This window comes from Salvia splendens, chromosome 2 (assembly GCF_004379255.2).
Source record: "Salvia splendens isolate huo1 chromosome 2, SspV2, whole genome shotgun sequence".
Classification (NCBI taxonomy): Eukaryota; Viridiplantae; Streptophyta; class Magnoliopsida; order Lamiales; family Lamiaceae; genus Salvia; species Salvia splendens.
The window spans coordinates 11,987,161-12,005,778 of record NC_056033.1 but is presented as its reverse complement, the minus strand read 5'-3'; the positions used below and the strand labels follow the sequence as shown (position 1 = coordinate 12,005,778).

The window sequence follows — 18,618 nt, the reverse complement described above, 5'->3', positions numbered from 1 at the left end:
AATTGATAAACGTGAGAGAGATAAACAAGTATGAATGTCCGAAAAAACCTTCCGTATCTTGGGAAAATTTCGGTTCCAAAATTAGTAGAAAAGTAAAAGATTATCGAGATGTTATTACCACTAATTTCAAGAATATGACATAAAATGGAAATAGGAATGATTATCACCGTTTTTTTCTTTCAAATATTATGTTTAAACTTTTTTGTTTCCACGTGGAGCGGAGAGAGAGATTACCGACAACCCTGTCGAAATTTCTGTATCGTTAAACCCCTATCTTAAACCCTCTTTCTTGCTCAACAATTCTCTGCATCGAGTCAAAAACCGTCTCCTCGCTCGCTGATTCTAAGCCCTGCAGTTTTCCATGTCAAAATCACTGCATCTCAACGCAGCGAACCCAAAGCTATGGGTGGTGATCGGCGTCGGCGTTGCCGGAGTATTAATCCTCGCGGAGGTCCAACGGCGTCGCCTCAGAGCCAGGAGCTCCGTCAAAGAGGATTTCGGAGCGTTTGTCGATAGGTTTCAGCTCCTTCCATTTCCTCATTCTCCGCCACCCGCTGCTCCCCTCTCGCTCTCTGGTCTTACATTCGCGATCAATGACAAGTACTGTATAATCTGCTCTGTATTCATATTCCAATTAATAAATACTTGGTTTATGCTCATGCAAAATCTAGCTCATCATCCAAAAAACTCTTGATTCTTCTTTCATGTGTAATCCTTGACTTGTTTTTGATGTGTAGTATCGATGTTAAAGGCTATGTGACTGGTCATGGAAGTGCTGATTGGAAGAGGATGCAAGCAGCTTCGGAAAAAACAGCATTGGTTGTAACAACAATGCTAAGAAATGGGGCGACTTGTGTAGGCAAGACAGTCATGGGCGAACTTGGTTTTGGGTATTAGCTTTTTACCTGACTTTTATGCTACTTTTGATATCTGATTCAATTTCAAATGAGATGTTGAAAAACCAAATTCCAATGAATGGCTTGATTCATACGGTATGCTTGAATTATTGTATTAATTATTGCTGTTGGATAATGATTAAAGGCTATTAGGGGAAAATAAAAGTTATGGAACCCCAGTAAATCCTCGTTTTCCTTGTCATTTTCCTGGAGGCTCTGCAAGTGGTTCAGCAGCGGCTGTTGCAGCTCGCATAGTAGATTTTTCTCTGGGTACGTTCTTTTAATTCCTTCGATTTACATCACTTAGATCACTAAGCCTTTCCTTTTTTATGACTCTTAGAATATATCTACATGTGTGATGAGCTACTTATTGTCTTATTGGTATTTTGGATATCACATTGTCTCCGTTTCCTGGATAACTGCAGAGACTGTGTTCACTTAAATAAGTACGGCTATGGTTTATATTTGAAAAAATATGTAATTTGGTGTAGGTACTGATACAACTGGTTGCATAAGGATTCCAGCATCATTTTGTGGCATTATCGGATTCAGGCCCTCTCATGGTACTGTATCTACTATTGGGGTGTCACCAAATTCTCAAAGTTTAGACACTATCGGTATGCACATGAACCCTGCTATGTTTAGAAAACTGTCGTTTACGTCATTGGTTGCAGTTTCTGTTTGAATCGTTGTACTCCTCATTCATGATTACTTTGTGCGGATGGATTTCAGAATTATATGTTGATCTTCTATATCATCATGATAATGTTAGCAATTCTGTTCATGAAAATTTATAATAATAGCATCACTGCTTCAGGATGTTTGACATCTGATCCACTGGTTTTGCATCGCTTGGGACATGCTCTACTTCAATTAAGTCCACTGGAGCCTAGGAGGACAAGAAGCATATTAATCGCTGATGATCTGTTCCAGCTTTCTAAGGTCCCTGTGCAGAAGGCTGTTTATGTTATTAGCAAAACAGTAGTGACGTTATCTGGCTGTGAGTTCCATTTTTGCAATTATCTACTCTGGAACTTCTTCCTTGGCAATTTTTTTAGACAGAATGTTTTGGAGAAGTTTTAAATATCATTATCAGTATTTCCCTTTGAAATTATGGACTTTTACATAATTAATAATCAAAGTTGAAGTAGCTATACTTTTGTTTATATTAACTTTTGCAGACCAGACACCTAAGCATATTAATTTCGGGCAGTACATCGCTTCACATGTTCCAAGCCTAAAAATTTTCTCTGAGGATTCGGAAGGGCTGCAAAATGGAATATCCACTTTGAGAGCACTGTCTTCTGTAATGCTTTTACTACAAAGGTATTGCTAAATGCATGATTTTTTTTCCCAAAATCAATCTGACTATGATATCTTGATCCACCTGCCAGAAAATGCTCGTAGCTTATCATTCTGTAACTTCTCTCTGCAGCTTATTTAGCAAAATTCTTTGATCTTCTAAAGAAGGCTGAGAAGGAAAAGTTCATTTCGTTAGGACACCGGATTGGCCTTCAATTCAGTTGCAGCATTACTTTTAGATTTTTTAGTTTAGTTTTTAAATCAGGCTTATTGTATTTCAGACATGAGTTCAAAACAAATCATGAAGATTGGATTAGATCAGTCAAACCAAAATTAGGCGCTGATGTCTCGCAACGTGTTTGGGGAGCAATAAATACAGTCCAGGAGAATGTCAAAAGTCTATATAAAGTCAGAATGGAAATGCGAGCAGCTCTGAAGAGCCTCTTAAAGGTAAAAACTACTACTATCTGCAATCCAGGTGATTGCTTTTCCATCTTAGGACTGATGGAGATATCTAGGATTATTTTGGGAATATTTGAGTGCCGTTGATGCATTGATGCTTTCCAGATTAATAATATAGTGAATACTGGGGGTTCATTTACGTGATCCATGACAGAGTTTTGTTGGTAATAGAAGCCTGAAGTTGTAAAGTGCAAACAATTATGCCAATTACGTTGTTTGAAGTTGTTCTTTATCTAACTTGTTTTTTATTTGTATTCTCAACTTTTAAGGATGATGGGATATTAATAACTCCAACAGTAGCTGATCCTCCACCCAGACTGAACTCTAAAAAAGGTCTTCGAGTAGAGTTCTACGACAGAATGTTTTCTTTGTTGAGCATTGCAAGTATGTCAAGAGGTTGTGAGGTATTTAATTTTCCAAGGTTTCAGATGCTTCTTGATGTTCCTATCTATCTAACCTTCCCAGATTAAGTTTGTCTGGTTTATCTATCTGTCATTTTCTCTCCCACCTGAAAATAAATGTCTGTTTCTGTTTTCTGATGTTCAGGTTACCATTCCATTTGGGACACATGATGATAGTCCGGTTTCTATATCATTTATTTCATCTCATGGAAGTGATAAATTCCTGCTTGATACTGTTTTGGACATGTATCCATCTCTTCAAGATGTAGTAGGTACTATTTCTAGTTACTTACCGTTACCATATATTAATGGTAACATGGATGCTGCTGAGCTTGTAAAAGAAAAGGTTCATTCTCTTAACTTACTTTTGTGTTTGTTTGATGCACTCAACTTCCAATTTTCTTCTTCTGCATCAGTCTTGTCTCTAATACCTTTTTGTTATATATGATGCACGCTTATTATACTTAAATACATAACTTCCCTATTTCTCTTCTTTATTTATATGTCATTTGGGGATTGTTCCATGTTGCAGGGGAACGCTTCTTATAAAGGTAAGCAGTGGAATAAGGCTGCAAGTTACTATACACAGGCGATAGAATTGAACAAATCAAATGCAACATATTATTGCAACCGGGCTGCTTCCTTCTTGGAGTTGGGATGGTGTGATTCTTCATGTACTTGGTTTGTTTTAGTCGGCATGATGTTATGCTGTTGAATTTATGTTCTAATACAGATTACTATGCAGTTTCCAAAAAGCTGAAGAGGATTGCAGCAAAGCAATTTCTCTGGATAAGAAGGTGAGCTAGATTTATTATGCTTAGGATTTGAAAGTTATATATGTTGTCAGATGAGTCCATATATGTGGCATTTTACTTTTGTCTTGTCTATGTAAAATCATGACAAATTGCTTATTTCACTCTAGCAATTCATAACTCGGTCCCTCCCCTAAATGCAGAATGTAAAGGCCTATCTAAGACGCGGAGCCGCTAGAGAATCACTGGGCTTACACAGAGCTGCTCTTCAAGGTTTGGTAACCACTCATCAACCTTCACATTTGCTGTATATGTTTTACATGTTCACGGCATTCACTTCCCGGTCATAGGTGTTTCTGTTCATTTGATGGCCTCTTGCAGCTACCTTGTAAAGGATCATATTCTTAATTTTATATCGTTAGCTTCATAATCAAAATACCTAGATCTCCATATATTAAACTGACTAAAGGACTAGAGTTGCATAACTAAGTTACACAGAATTTTCAAGACTTGGAATAGATTGCAGATAAACTCACATCACTTATGCCAGATAGGCATATGCCAGTCATTTTTTTACAACAATATAGTTATATGTTTGGCTGTTTGTTGATGGTTAAACTGACAGATTTCAAGCACGCACTTGTTTTGGAGCCTCAGAATAAGGCTGCTGGCGAAGCTGAGAAGAGACTGCTAAAATTGATCCGCTGAGGCTATAGAAGTTTTATCTGCTGATTACTCGTTGGAATATTAGTATTGATTGTTTCACGGAGGTCAAAGCGTATAAATTCTGATGAAGACTATATATAGATGGGTTTAAGGTTTGAAAATTCTGACCGAGCATATACATATAAGGGGATGGGCCTTGATTAGTTTTTTAAATTTTGGTCATTCCTGCAATTATTTTATATCCATAGTTTTAAGTGGATTGATCAACTTTCTTTTCAAGTATCGATTTACATCGTTTTTACTGTTTGATGTATGCATTAATAAGAGAGGAAAATAGTTTGAGAGACAAATGTGTATATAATGTCAGCAGAAATGTCAAAAGCATACTATGTTTTCCTACAATATTAGTTATATCAACAGAAAGTTGAAACTTGTTGAGAGGTTGAGGAGGCACCTCAAAAAATCCGACCTGCCGGATTCGAACCAGCGACCTAAGGATTTCAGCTAACAACTACAGTCCTCCGCTCTACCAACTGAGCTAAGGTCGGATGGTATTTAGGATTCACTAGAGTATATATAAATAAACAAAATACAACAACGCAAGTAGAGCAGCCAGCGGATTCCAACTCAAGTACTATTAAAACTAGTGCTACCACCAGTGCTATGCACAGGCCAAATGATTTTCAAAAAATAAGAAAATATATTTAAACGAAATTAAATCAATTAAAAAATATATAGAAAAAATGTAAAAATTATTGCAAATCAAGAATAGAAACTATTTAAATTTTGTATTCATAAGATTATAAAGATTTAAAAAACATACTTCTACATCTATCAATTTATCAATCCACTGTAACGAAAGGACACGAGGAAAAAAAATAGAAATAGAATAGGATATACAAACAAAAGATTGAGAAATACTAAATACCAAAGTAAATAAATAAAATTATTTGAAAAAAGTAAATAGTTCATTATAAATTCGATCAACAAAACAAATGAACCATTTCATATTTAGCATGTGATTTATATGATTATAATTTCTAATATTTAGCATACTATTTATACAATTATTCATATCATTATAAACAATAACAAAAAAAATATGTACTTATCTCAAAATACTATAAATGAACCATTTCATACTTAGCATACGATTTATACAATCTTAATATCTAATATGAGTGTAGTAACGTTAAATAAAAGAAATAAAAAAAAGATGGGTAGATGAAATAAAATAAGATATATGAATAAAGGAAAATTTACTACTAAATTAAAAAGAAGCATGATCCTCTCGAACTAATCTAAAAAAGGGCCACATCTCACACAATTTAATACGAAGTACATTTTCAATTTGTGAAAAAAAATCATACAACACTTATTAATCTAAGACTTAAAATAATTAAATAGTTCATTAGTTTTGGGGACAAAAACATACATTTTCATATGTAGAAACAACACTTAGAATTAACACAAAAACAAAAAAATTTATAAGTTTGAAACACTTCTTTATACACTATATTAACAGTAAAATCATTACTGCTACCAATTTCATCTTTACAAACTAAAATCTAAAACTTCATATTCAATACTAACAAAAATATTATGTTAGCCCAACTAAATTATTATGAACTGGATCAAATTCATTATTATAGAGTAGGCTAAATGAAATGAAAAGCCCAACAATTGAAAACAAAATAAAGAAAAACGGCCCAAACCTTTTCACCCAAATAGATTACGTTAGCATTAAAATCAAATTTAAATTAAGAAAACTTTAATAATTGTCTCTAAATAAAAAAAAAGATTAATGATCATTAATCATATTAGTACAAACATATTTTGAGTACAATCAAATAGATTAATTATCTCTGTCCCGTGCATAGCACGGTCTAAAACACAATCACACACTCATCTTTGTCGCCCTAAACCAAAGTCAAATAACACACTTACAGAATCCTAAAAGCCCTAATCCAAAATGCCTTAACAATCAGAGAACACCAAAATCTACTCCTCACCGGCAAAAATCAAATCAAGAACGCCTATGCCGACATCTAATTGCCCAGCACAATTGCCGATAGAGGATTCAAATCGGCAAAACCCATCGACAGCAACGATCCACCACAAATTCTATTGATCGGTAAAAATGGGACAGATCGGTGTTCAAAGAGATGGCGAAGAAGAAATAGAAGAATTGGAGAAGAAGGATTCACAGAAATCCAACAACGTATGAAGAAGAAGGATAATTCAAAGGCTTCTTTAATAAATCGAAGGATTTCAAACCAAGGTAAGACATAAATTCATATTTTGACTGATTTTAGTTAAGCAATCAATGAAAGTTTCAACATTAAATTAATTATTCAAAAAAACAGATCGATTATGATTCAGAAAATGTGATGTCTATAGACATCAGTAGGAATTCTCAAAATAAGCGTGTACAATATGTTATTAACAATTGTGATTTTTTTTGCAGAAATGCAAAATTGCTCGAAATGTTTGGACCAAAAATTTGAAATTGATTGATGAACAAATTATAAGAATATCTCAATTACAATAGATAGGTTTAAAAATCGAATATTTATCTTGATTTTAATTGGATTTAAGAAATTTGTTGATATACTTCTAACAATCTTTTGTTTTACAGGTAAATCAAATAGAAAAATAAATCACAAAGACAAATATTAACTAATTAAAAATAGTATTAATAAGATTATAAACACTTAAAAATATTATAAACAACAACAAACATACATTTGAAATTCTCTTAACATTCTGTAATGAAACATTTCATATTCAGCATACTACAATATTAAAATATACAATTTCCAATATCAAATACAGGGGTGGCACCATAAAAAAATAACAAATAAGGACATACACGAATTAAATAGAATAAGATATACAAATAAAGGAAAATGTATTCCTAATCACAGAAGAAAAAAAAGGAAATTATATGAATGAAAAATAGTTCATCATTTCATTCAATTAAACAAATATATGTCAATATATAAAATAAGAAAATTAAATTTGTCAAATAAAAAATTTCATATCAAATAAAACAATTAATAATAAATTAATAACTATTAACATAATAATTAACTTGAATAATATTACGAAATTGGAATTAGAATATATAAAAGCTCCAAAAATATGAACTAAATAAAAGGTTAGCAGCCAAAGTAAATAACAGAAAAATAATGGAACTATTTTACAATGGACCATTAAAAAAAGTCTATATTGAGAAAACGTAAATTACTAATCCTTATTTCTCACAAATGAGTATGCACATTTTACATAGACCAGCTTACAAAATTTAAATAAAGAATAATACTATTATTAAGAATCATAGGGCAAAATAAATGATAAGCCCAATAACTAATAAAATTGAAATTGGCCCAACACAATATTCTCCAAATTTGATCAACTTAAGATTACACTAATACAATTAAAGCGGCTAATTAAAATACATTAGGATTTATTAACATATAATATACACCATATAAATACATTTTCCTCTCCATTTCAAGCGGCGCCTCCATCGACGAAACCCTACCTATTCAGCTTTAACAAACTGAGAGAAATGGCGACGGCTACGACTACATCGCACTCTCAGCCGGCGACGTCTCAAACGCAGTCTCAATCGGCGGCGGCGTGTACCACTCCAGCTACTCAACCAAGAAGTTCTTATTTTTTCATTTTTCGGCGACGGCGTGATCAACGAAAAGATTCAGGCTCCGTCCAAAATCGTGCACTCTCATAGATCGACCAAATCCATCCCCTACACGACTACAACAGAGGCACCGTTTGGATTTCTTCCGAACCCTAGTTAAAATCAGATGAAATTACCTCCCTCACTACAATCAGCCGAAAAATGTAACGACTTCTTGCCCTTCCGTTCCTTAATCTGCATAAATCGCCTAATTCTGGATCGATTTTTTTTTTTTAAAATAGTCAAGAAGTTTTATATACTCGTATTGACAATGCTTTTCCCCTAATTTCAGAAGCAATATAGAGAATCTCTAAGTAGAGAAGGGCACAAACCCTAGTTCGAAACCATAACAAAAATGTAAAAAAAGAAAACGGATTCGGGCTGACCCATTTAGGATATCATTTAAAAAATTATAGGGTTTCAGACACTCTACTCTTAAAAAAAGAATTATGCAAAAAAAGAAGTAACTGCAACTTGTGGCTATAAATTCGAAAACTGTAGGATTTCAAACAAAATTTGGAGGCTAGTCATCTATTCTATGTAAACATACAAATCATATATGTGAAAAATACTACTAATAGTATAGTATTAGATACTTTGCAGATTGTTCACTAGAGGTATAAACCAAAAACTTCAAGAAATAATGAGATAAGTGAAATAGACAGTGAATAAAATTCATATAGTAATTTGTACATGTAATTATATAAATTATAACAGTGTTTTTATGGATGGCAGGAAATAAAGTGGAAGGCATGATGCATTTGATCAAGGCTTACCGGCTGCGATTGTTCTTTTGCAGTGATGATTTTTTCCGTAGTCCATTTGTTTGTCTTCTTATAGTTGGAAACATGGCCTCTTGCTTGTTCCATTTTCAATGTTAAACTTCCTAGGAACCCTTGTTATGCAGGTTTGTCCCATGCTTAAGATTTTTCTGTTGGTTATGAAGACCACAATCTCTAAAGTTGTAGCCTATAATGTTAAAACTGCTACGGTAAGCTATTGATTTGGCCAACTTGGTTTACAATATTCGATACATGGTTGTTTCTTCTCATTGCAACCTTCTCCTTTTTTGAGGTGGAACAGTTTCCCCTTGTGAAGCTAAATTGGATTCATCCCTGCTTTGATACCTATACGTTTAAAGTTGAAGCCTACAATCTCTAAAATCTGGTTATTTCAATCAAACATAACACTGACAAATCTCCATAACCGTTCTTGTATTTAAGTTTATATTTTGCTGATTTTTGCACGACCTGTGCTTTCCAAAATTCTGAAAGACCCGTCTATTTGACATGATTGTACTGTGGGTTTGCTATGTGCTCTTCTCCCTATACTTGGTGGTACTTTCTTGTGCTCTTCAAGGAATTATTTCCATAACAAAACTGTAAGACAATAGACCTTGCATGATGATTGCTTGTGCTCACAACAATTTCTGGAATTGATCTTCAGTTAAGTTATTAGTAGTTGGTAATGAGTAAGAAAATGATATAGCTACCTGCAGATGTTCTCCTTTGTGTGAAACTAACTACTTCAACCACTCGATTCTCTCTATTGTAGAAATTGGCAAGCACCTCTAATTGAAAAAGAAGAAGAATGAGAATGCAAAGAATATGTAAAAGCAAGATGATACTGTAAAAAACTACATGTTTCCGCCACTGGCCAGCATCAGGTAATGGTTGTTTCTTCCCTGTGTCCCTAACAATCCTGGCCTGAGTTTTTGCAGTGATGGCCTTTAATACTTCCCGATGGAATGCAGATTGGTGAAAAAATACCTCTAATATGGTGTTATTTGTTTTCATTTGAGCAGTTAGTGTGCAAATAGTGTCTGTTTGGAACTGGTATTTATAGAGAACCGAAACTTCCTTGGTAAGTCAATTTGGGCATTGGTTTTCTAAAATTTTAAAATAAATCTGAACCATTTCAGATATTGGCCTTTACGTCTAGTAAGTGGTCTTTGGTTTTTTTGTCATGGTTTTGTTTTGTTGCACTTTTTATTCTTTATTCATTATCCTTCTTTTTCTTATTATTTTTTTTATTCTTTATCCATCTCCAATTCTTTATTCACTTTGTAGATTTATAGAATTTTCTTAAATACAATGTCATGTATGCCATCTCTTTTTTGATATGACAATATTTTAAAATTTTTAAATATTTCATGTTTGCACGCACTGCAGAAGAAAATATACATTTTTTGGAAATATTTCAATCTCAGTCTTACCAAGATTCAATAATATACTGCACTTGTCTCAAGATTTAATTTTTCTTCTTTTTCTTAATTTTTTTTATTCTTTATTCATCTCTTTAACTATCTCTTCAAAACCATTTAGTATTGTATATATTCCTATATTAGTTAGTAGTATAACATAACTACCAACTGATAGAAAAAAGTGTCAGTGGCATTCAGTGCTAAATCAGAATGTAAAGCACAAATTATTTCACACTTTCAGATTATTTAAAGATTTAATACAAGATTTAGCAATGAGCTTATGCTCATATTTCGTGTGATTGCTGTGCTTAAATTCATACTTATACTTTCTCTCCACATAGGTCTTACATTTGCTAAGGAAATTAAACTTAGATAAAATCAGTTAGAACATTATGGGAGATATAGTATTGAAGGTGCAATTACTTAGTCTAGAACTTGTACTGTAAAGATGACTTAGAGCAGGTGAGGAAATTGATATGCATAACATAAGCCTTGAGGTATACCTCAAGTAATATCTGAAAATGGTAAAAAGATTAGCATTTTAATAAAACTCCACACAGTGCTGGTCTAAAACTGATTAATAGTCTCTAAGGTATTAACCTGTAATATGATTTTTTAATGCTTTATATCATTACATAAATCTATGGGAGTATCCTTTGACCTTATCTAAGCAAATGATTATGTCATATTCTACAGAGTCATAACGTTTCAAAACATGAAGAAAGATGAGAGCGTAGGAAGGGTAGACTGAAGTTGATAAGCATGACTAGCTCATTTGCAGCAATGACATTGAGAAGGTTAGAACATGTGTATGTATTAATTAAAAGAGTATGTTCAGTAGGTAAAAGAGTATCCTGTTGCCCTATACATAAAAAAAGAAAGAAAAGATATTCCTATGTTTGAAACATATTGTTGTCTCCTTACAATTTCGACAACATACCTTGCTTTCTCAAACTAAACATACCTTACTATCATGAAATACAACTTCTAAACTGTAATCATTCTTGTCACCAGAATATCCATAAAAAATCTGGACACATCTGACCTTGGTGATAGAGTTAGAGAAACTGGGTTGAAGATTGTCAAGGAAGGTTATGAAAGGTGTCATTCTTGATTTACTACTTCATGTTTTAAACAAACAAATATAGGAGGATCAGTAACTCATGAAAAGAGCTGACAAACTACTAAAATAACTTCAATTTAGGAAAATGCAGATCAAGAATGGAGGCACAACAACTGGCAGCACGATTAAGGAATCAAATAATGCAAACAAAATGTTAGATGAGGTAAAAATAACTGTTCTTTAGTCAGCTAAGAAGTGCTTGCATAATCAACGACTATTCACAGCAACAAAAAATGTAAAAATAACTTGAACATAGCCAAGAACATAAACAAAGAACTAAAAAGAGGTGATTTTGTAAGAGAAACTGGTGCTAACTGAATTTTCACTTATTGATATTACTGATTTGTGGAATACGAATGAGTGTTCAGTGAGATTTGTGGAGTTGCTAAGGTATTTATAGGAAAAAAATACTAAGGATGCTGTTTAATAAACCAATGCAGTTTCCCAATAAGACACAATGATGAGTGAGTATTTCCACATATCAAAACAAAAAAAACCTTAAATATTATTTTCTGTAATTAATAATATTGGACTGCATGCTTTTAAAAAATATTTTTAAAATATTTCTCACTCATTTTATGCATAATATATGTACATGATCGAAATTAGAATATGACTTTAGTAAGGTTAGGCTCATTTAATTTCATAAGGTTATAAACATACAACTCAGGACAATTTTATTATTTGTATGTCTAACCTATTCTTCTAATATATATACATGTGGCATGTCAGTGAAATAAAAGCCAGCCTAAAACCCTATTAGAACACAACAGCCGACACTCTCTGCAGTAAAAAGGAGCCACTCTCTGCAGCAAAAAAGAGAGAGAAAGCAGTCAGATAAAAAAGCCAAGATACACAATTATTACAATCTTCCACATGTGACATGGCATGCGTGGAAGCTGAAGCAACTATATTTCATGATCAGCAAACAACAAGAACTAATAATAACAAGATACGAAAGATATTATATTCTTTCATTAATATTACAAACCAAATAACTTCTGATTCTATCATTCATGCCTGCATTCTAGGTTTAAAACTTAAAGTTCTTATAATTAATCATACTTCAGTAGTAGTCTTAGAGGCAGATTTAAAATAGATTTCATGGCCTTTCAATTAATTAGGGTTTAGGGTTATTAAGCAATAAACATAAGACTTATATGCGTTATTAGTCTTTCATTTCACTATGCTGAAAAATAGGTTATAAAGTCCAATATTTAGATGCATCAAAACATTAGTATTTGGTTTCCAAAAACAAAATTGAACTCGTGATTTTAATCATTCATATTGTATCAAATAATTGCAATTTTAGAAATCACTTAGAAGTTTAAAAAAAATATTAAAGAAAGTAAATTCATGCTATGTTTTTAATTTACAGAACCGTTTAAGCATATTTTAATACCGATTTATATAAAAATAGTTCACTAATTATATTGCTAACCGTTTTAAATATATTTTTCCATTTATGTATCAGGTTGCATAGGAAATGGAAGATTAAGCACTAATTTTAAGAGAGCCATTTATTGCAGAACAATTTTCGAATTAGGTATGCAGACAAAATAAATATCATACAACAAGTGAGCTCTGCCACATAGGATAATCAAAGTTTACATGCACTATCTAGTTAAATAAAAGTTGTGAGCAAATTCTGAATTTAATATAAATTGTGCAAAAGATTAAATGAATTTTCATTTCAGGTTGGGTTGTTTGGAAGAGAAAAAGACTAGAGGAGAAAAAAGCACAAATCTCGATTTGTAATTGTTGGTTCATATAAATATTGTATTATTAGTGCAATTGTGATGTATAATGTGCTATAGTTTAGAAAATAGGTAAAAAAAAGGCCAAGAAAGTGAAAATAGGTCTGCAACACAAAATATGATTTTTTTACTTTCCAACTGGCCCCACATGTTAACGCGCCCCCTACCAAAAGTGTAACTACAAAATCTGCAGAATTAGTCTAAAACATAAGCTTAAAAAAATAACTAAAAAGATTCTACTATAAAGCCTGCAAAAAGTATTAAAAAAAAGAAAAGAAAATGAATGCCAGTTTCCCGCCAAAAACAGTGCCACGTGGCAGTCCAAAAAACTAGCACTTTATATGTTGATAGATTCCGGTGCATTAAATGCCAAAACTCAAAATAAGTTATTTACGCATGAATCGACTTTAATTAAGTAGGGTTACACATAATATCTCTTGTCTCCTATTAATACCAATCGTTTAGCGATTAATTAAGGCCTTGGCTCTGCCAGTAAGCATCCACATGGCCATGGGAACAAAGGTTACATCATGTAGTTGTACCTCAATTTATTGTAGTGTTGGATTTGAATGCACATGATTCCTTTAGGTATTTGTTGGCAAGCGGGAGAATGGAAACCTATGAATCATTTAAAATGGAACCGAAAAAGTGGAGTACTAATAACCAATGCAATGCAAAATTGGCTTGTAATTCTCTTGACTTCGAATAATGTTTTTACGTAGTCAGTACACACTACGATAAATTTGATTCCCTGATGGAAAATTACTTGTTTTTTTTTATCGGCTCGATTTGGAATCATCCACTTCATTCTTCTGATCACCGAATAAACAGAAATTTTGGAACTAATTGCAATATTTTGAAAGTTAAATCTAACATGCTGTAACACTCATTTTTTATTAATCAATCAACAAACATTATTTCTTCAAAGAAACTCGAAAATGAAATCAATAACCAAAATCCAAGATATGTTAATGCAAGAGCCCTTCCTTGATAAATTTCTGCAAATTCAAAAAGGATGAGCCATGAAGCGCAGCAGCCTCCTCTGCTTTCCTCTTCCACTCCAAAGCATTCCTCTTCATCTCCTTGCCCTTGTCCCCATCCATCATCTCTCTCACCAGCAACTCCACCTCATCCCTCTTCACATTGTTGTCAATCTCCATCCCCATCCCCCACTCCACGCAGCTGTACCGACAATTCGTCTGCTGCTCCGCAAAGAAAGGCCAGCATATAACCGGCACCCCGCCCACCACGCTCTCCAGAGTGGAGTTCCACCCCGCATGCGTCAAAAACCCCCCAACGGCAGGGTGGCTCAGCACCTGCTCCTGCGGGCACCAACTCACCAGCATGCTCCTGTCCTTTGTCTCCTCCACGAACTCAGCCGGCAGCATGGCCAACTCCCCGGCCACGATATCCGGCCTGATGATCCACAGGAACGGCTTCTTGGTGTTGGCCAGCCCCCAGGCGAACTCGGTCATTTGGTCGGCGGTCATGACGGTGATGCTGCCGAAGTTGACGTAGACTACTGACTGGGGGGCCATAGTGTGGAGCCACTCGATGCATTCGACCTCCTCTCTCCAGAGGCTGGAAGTGAAGGGTTTGAGGGTGTCGTCGCGGATGTGGTTCATCATCAGCTGCAGAGGGCCCACGGTGTGGACGTTCGGGAAGCGGGCTGAGAGCGCGGAGAGAGAGTCGTGCTCCAGCGCGTCGAAGGTGTTGAGGATCAAGGCTTTGGCTCTTGGGATTGCGGCGGCTTCTTGGATCAGGAACTGGAGCATGGTGTCTTCGCGGTTTGTGGTTCTGATGAAACTCGGAATGTCGCGTAGTCTCATGTTTTTCATTCCTGGAATCCAATCGATTCTTGTTTCTAGATACCCGTTTGTCACTTGGCTCATATCTGCATGTATATAATATAAATGCGGGGTTTGATAAGAAAGATAAATAAACATAACATAATAACAACACACATTTTAGATTATTATTTTTTATCTTATAACTACAAGATAGATCAAGATAGATGAGTTATCTACTCTGCCCAATTATCTCATATTGACTCAGCTAGGAAGGTCAGTCCATGTGTGTGTTACATTATAAATTAGTAATACTCCATCTGCCGGCCATTTATAGTCTCGTATTGACTCAGCACGGATTTAATGAAATTGCTTAATTTTATGAAGGAAAATTGATGGAAATAATTAATAGAATGTGAGTTTCACTTATTGATTTTAGAATGTTAGTGTGATGATTTATTGGATTATGCGGTCTTCTGACTAAAAATAGAAAAAAGTAAATAAGACTTTAAATTGTAGAAATAACATTTAGAGGAATTAATTTACCTTGAAGAGGTGTATATCCTTTCTCCACGAGATCCTTATAGTGGACATACGCCAGGAGACCGCATGCGCTGGTGGTCCAGAAGAGCACCTCCGACAGCCCAAACCGCTCGGCCGCCTTCAGCGTGAAGCTCATGACGCCGTCGGAGACGATGCAGCTCACCGGAGGAACCCCCGCGCCGGATCCGTTGAGCTTGGCGATGAGGTCGCAGAAAGGCTCCAAGCAGGTGGTGGTGGTGGAGACGCAGAGCGAGGGGATGTCCTGAGTGGCGTCGGCATCGGACGGCGGCAGCCCGTCGGGGATTGTCTCAAAGCGGAAGTCCGGCAGGCCGGCGACTGCGGCGGGGCCGCGCGAGTTGATGAGACGGCGGTGGTTGTACTCGGTGTTGACGAAGGTGACGAAGACGCCGTTGTGGTGGAGGAGCTTTGCTAACTTGAGCATGGGGTTGACGTGGCCCTGCGCCGGGTATGGTATGCACACTGCGTGGGGTCTCGATTCGATTTTCGAAATGGAACCCATGGATTAATTAGTTGATACCTCTCTCTCAATCTACACTCACTTGAGGTTGAGGAGATATGATATGAAATGATACGATAGAGCGAGGGGGATTTATATTATTGAAGAACGATTGATTATTGACTTCTTTTTATTGGGTAATAGTTGAAGATAGTATTCAATACTACTTTACACCCTTCTAGTTTACACGTCTAGATCTTTATATTATTATATGCATTGTTATACATGATTGGGTGATACATTGAAGACTCGAACTCCATCACGTCGCCTACCACTTGTCTCTCCCTTAATTTCTCTCCCATACTTAAAAAATAGTATTACTGTCTTCTTTCCGGCTACGGTGTGGTTGCACCTCCAACAATTTTGATGGAAGCCGCCGCTTTAATTTAGTGCCATATTTGTTAATTCTTAATTTTTTGTCTCTCTAAGACCATTGATGGGGTGCGTACTAAACAAGCCCGACAGCAATGACGGCCCATCAGCCCAAAGCCCAAGGAAGAGTATGAGTTCGGCATTACCAAAGAGTTCGGCCTCAGCCTACAGCTCGGTAAAAGCCGACCAATCAAGCTCTGCGAGTTCGGCATTACCAAAGAGTTCGGCCTCAGCCTACAGCTCGGTAAAAGCCAACCAAGCTCTACTCTCAGATCGGCAACCAAAGCAGTTCGGTCTCAGTTTTCGACCGAACAAGGAGTTAGTGGACCCATGCAGGATTTCCACAACTTCCAACACACCCACTACCACGTGGCGTCAACTCAGGCCACGATCTTAGGCCATGACCTACACGACCTCCACGACCTAGAGTGATGATGTAAGCCACGATCTTAGTTCAATGTATAAATAGAACTTAGATCTGATAGAAAGGGGTTAGAAGCTCTCTAGAGAAAAATACCATATAGCAAGTCTGTGTTGTAAGCTGTAATTCCAGATCAAGCAATACAAACCTGCCCCCATTTCTCCCCGTGGACGTAGATTTACCTCAGTAAATCGAACCACGTAAAATTCTCTGTGTCGTGATCTGTATTTTCCTGCATTTACTAACATCAACAATTCGCGGACTCATCACTGGCGCCGTCTGTGGGAAACAGAGAACCAAATTTGTGATAAAGCGAATTTTTGACCATTTTTTCAACCCAAAAAATGCATACCAGATCGCAGAGTACCCGTATTCCTGCCCGTGAGAACCAGGAGGAAGCCAATCCACCCCATAGGTCTGGAAAACAGCCTAGGGATAAATCCACCACCAGTTCTCATGGCGGAGGAACAAGCCGCTCCAAAAGCCGTCACACCGAGTCTTCCCAGCAGCCCGATTTGAACGAGGCTGTCAAGCTGTTTCTGGCTGAAAAGCAGGAGGAATTCTTAACCTTCCTGCAGAGAAGCCAAAAGCAGCCGGAGGCGAAAACGGCGGATTCTCCCTCTCCCTCCATACGAGACAGTCACTACCGCAGTAGTGTCATGTCTTCCAGAAGAAAGAATCCTCGGTACCGGAATCACAGGAGAACTCCATCTCCTCCATACCGAAGAAATGTCGGGTTCGCCATGTACGGGGCATTGAGGACTCCGTTCTCGGACGATATTACCCGAACTTCCCTACCACAGAACTACCGAACTCCGTCGATAACCTATGACGGACTCGTGGATCCTCATGATTTCTTGGGACGCTATCAATATAACATGGCGAACCAGGGTCTCAACGAGGTCCACATGTGCAAGCTGTTTCCCGAACTGCTTATCGGGAACGCAAGAAGGTGGTTCGATAGCCTCCCCCAAGGCAGCATTAGATCCTACCGAGATCTAATGGATGCTTTCCACAGGAGGTTCTTTCAGAAAGCGGAAGCCCGGATTACTTCGGCTCAGCTGCTTTCTATACGTCAAGGTCGCGACGAAAAGATCAGCGACTTCCTGACGAGATTCCATAAGGAATGCCTACAAGTAGATAATCTCAATGATCTACTTGTCATTTCGGCATTCCAAAATGGAATCCTGCCCGGAGCTCTCTACAGAAAGCTCGTGGAATGCAGTCCGCAAACAGCTCAAGAGATGTGGGACATTGCGGACAAGTTTTCTCGTGCCGATGAGGCAGACCGTCGAAAACGGTCTTTAGACAGCTCATCTAGAGAAGACAAAAAGAAGCCCGATCATAGCGATCAGAGGCTTCCTCGCCGAACACCTTCCCCACCAAAGGAGAGATAGCGGTCATCCGAGGTGATCGAAAAAAGAGCAAGTGTGTTCGCAGATTGCGCTTAAAAGTGCCGAGCAATCAGTTCGGCACCATCAAGCATAGCAATCACAGCAGCCGGAGTCAGAGGCAGGCGGAATGACCGAAGTCACACCGGAGCCGAACTCGATGGTGTACGGCACTGAAGCCGTGATTCCGGTTTAGATTGGCATACCCAGTCCCCGAACTCAATTTCTCCTCAGAAATGAATGGTGACGGACTGAGAGCCGAACTAGATCTTGCCGAAGAAAGAAGAGAATTGGCCTGCATAAAAGCAGCCAAGTACAAGGA

The 18,618-nt window shown here is 36.5% G+C and overlaps 2 protein-coding genes and 1 non-coding gene across 3 annotated transcripts; 1 reads left to right on the top strand and 2 right to left on the bottom strand.

Annotated features, from left to right (window-relative positions):
* Nucleotides 1-207: 207 nt before the first annotated feature.
* LOC121762269 (outer envelope protein 64, mitochondrial-like) lies at nucleotides 208-4,796 on the top strand. Its single transcript, XM_042158092.1, has 13 exons — nucleotides 208-600; nucleotides 738-890; nucleotides 1,042-1,166; nucleotides 1,388-1,513; nucleotides 1,714-1,896; nucleotides 2,078-2,222; nucleotides 2,480-2,648; nucleotides 2,930-3,064; nucleotides 3,207-3,407; nucleotides 3,594-3,721; nucleotides 3,807-3,858; nucleotides 4,017-4,086; nucleotides 4,439-4,796. Exons 1-13 carry the CDS (start codon nucleotides 362-364, stop codon nucleotides 4,519-4,521), a joined length of 1,809 nt encoding a protein of 602 aa, XP_042014026.1. The 5' UTR covers nucleotides 208-361; the 3' UTR covers nucleotides 4,522-4,796.
* Nucleotides 4,797-4,942: 146 nt separating this feature from the next.
* TRNAY-GUA lies at nucleotides 4,943-5,027 on the bottom strand. Its single transcript is given in 2 exon segments — nucleotides 4,943-4,978; nucleotides 4,991-5,027. It is a non-coding gene; the product is annotated as a tRNA-Tyr (tRNA).
* A 9,108-nt stretch (nucleotides 5,028-14,135) lies between these two features.
* Nucleotides 14,136-16,414, bottom strand: LOC121765542 (7-deoxyloganetin glucosyltransferase-like). The gene is made up of 2 exons (XM_042161737.1): nucleotides 15,599-16,414; nucleotides 14,136-15,159 (listed from the first exon to the last, which is right to left on the bottom strand). Exons 1-2 carry the CDS (start codon nucleotides 16,113-16,115, stop codon nucleotides 14,234-14,236), a joined length of 1,443 nt encoding a protein of 480 aa, XP_042017671.1. The 5' UTR covers nucleotides 16,116-16,414; the 3' UTR covers nucleotides 14,136-14,233.
* Between the last annotated feature and the right edge of the window lie 2,204 nt (nucleotides 16,415-18,618).

Excerpts from the sequence above, each read along its gene's own strand:
- LOC121762269 (XM_042158092.1), top strand. The coding sequence starts at position 362 with ATGTCAAAATCACTGCATCTCAACGCAGCGAACCCAAAGCTATGGGTG. Across the intron at positions 3,065-3,206 it reads GTATGTCAAGAGGTTGTGAG|GTTACCATTCCATTTGGGAC; the intron begins GTATTTAATTTT and ends TCTGATGTTCAG. Across the intron at positions 3,859-4,016 it reads CAATTTCTCTGGATAAGAAG|AATGTAAAGGCCTATCTAAG; the intron begins GTGAGCTAGATT and ends CCCTAAATGCAG.
- LOC121765542 (XM_042161737.1), bottom strand. The coding sequence starts at position 16,115 with ATGGGTTCCATTTCGAAAATCGAATCGAGACCCCACGCAGTGTGCATA. Across the intron at positions 15,160-15,598 it reads AGGATATACACCTCTTCAAG|ATATGAGCCAAGTGACAAAC; the intron begins GTAAATTAATTC and ends ATATACATGCAG.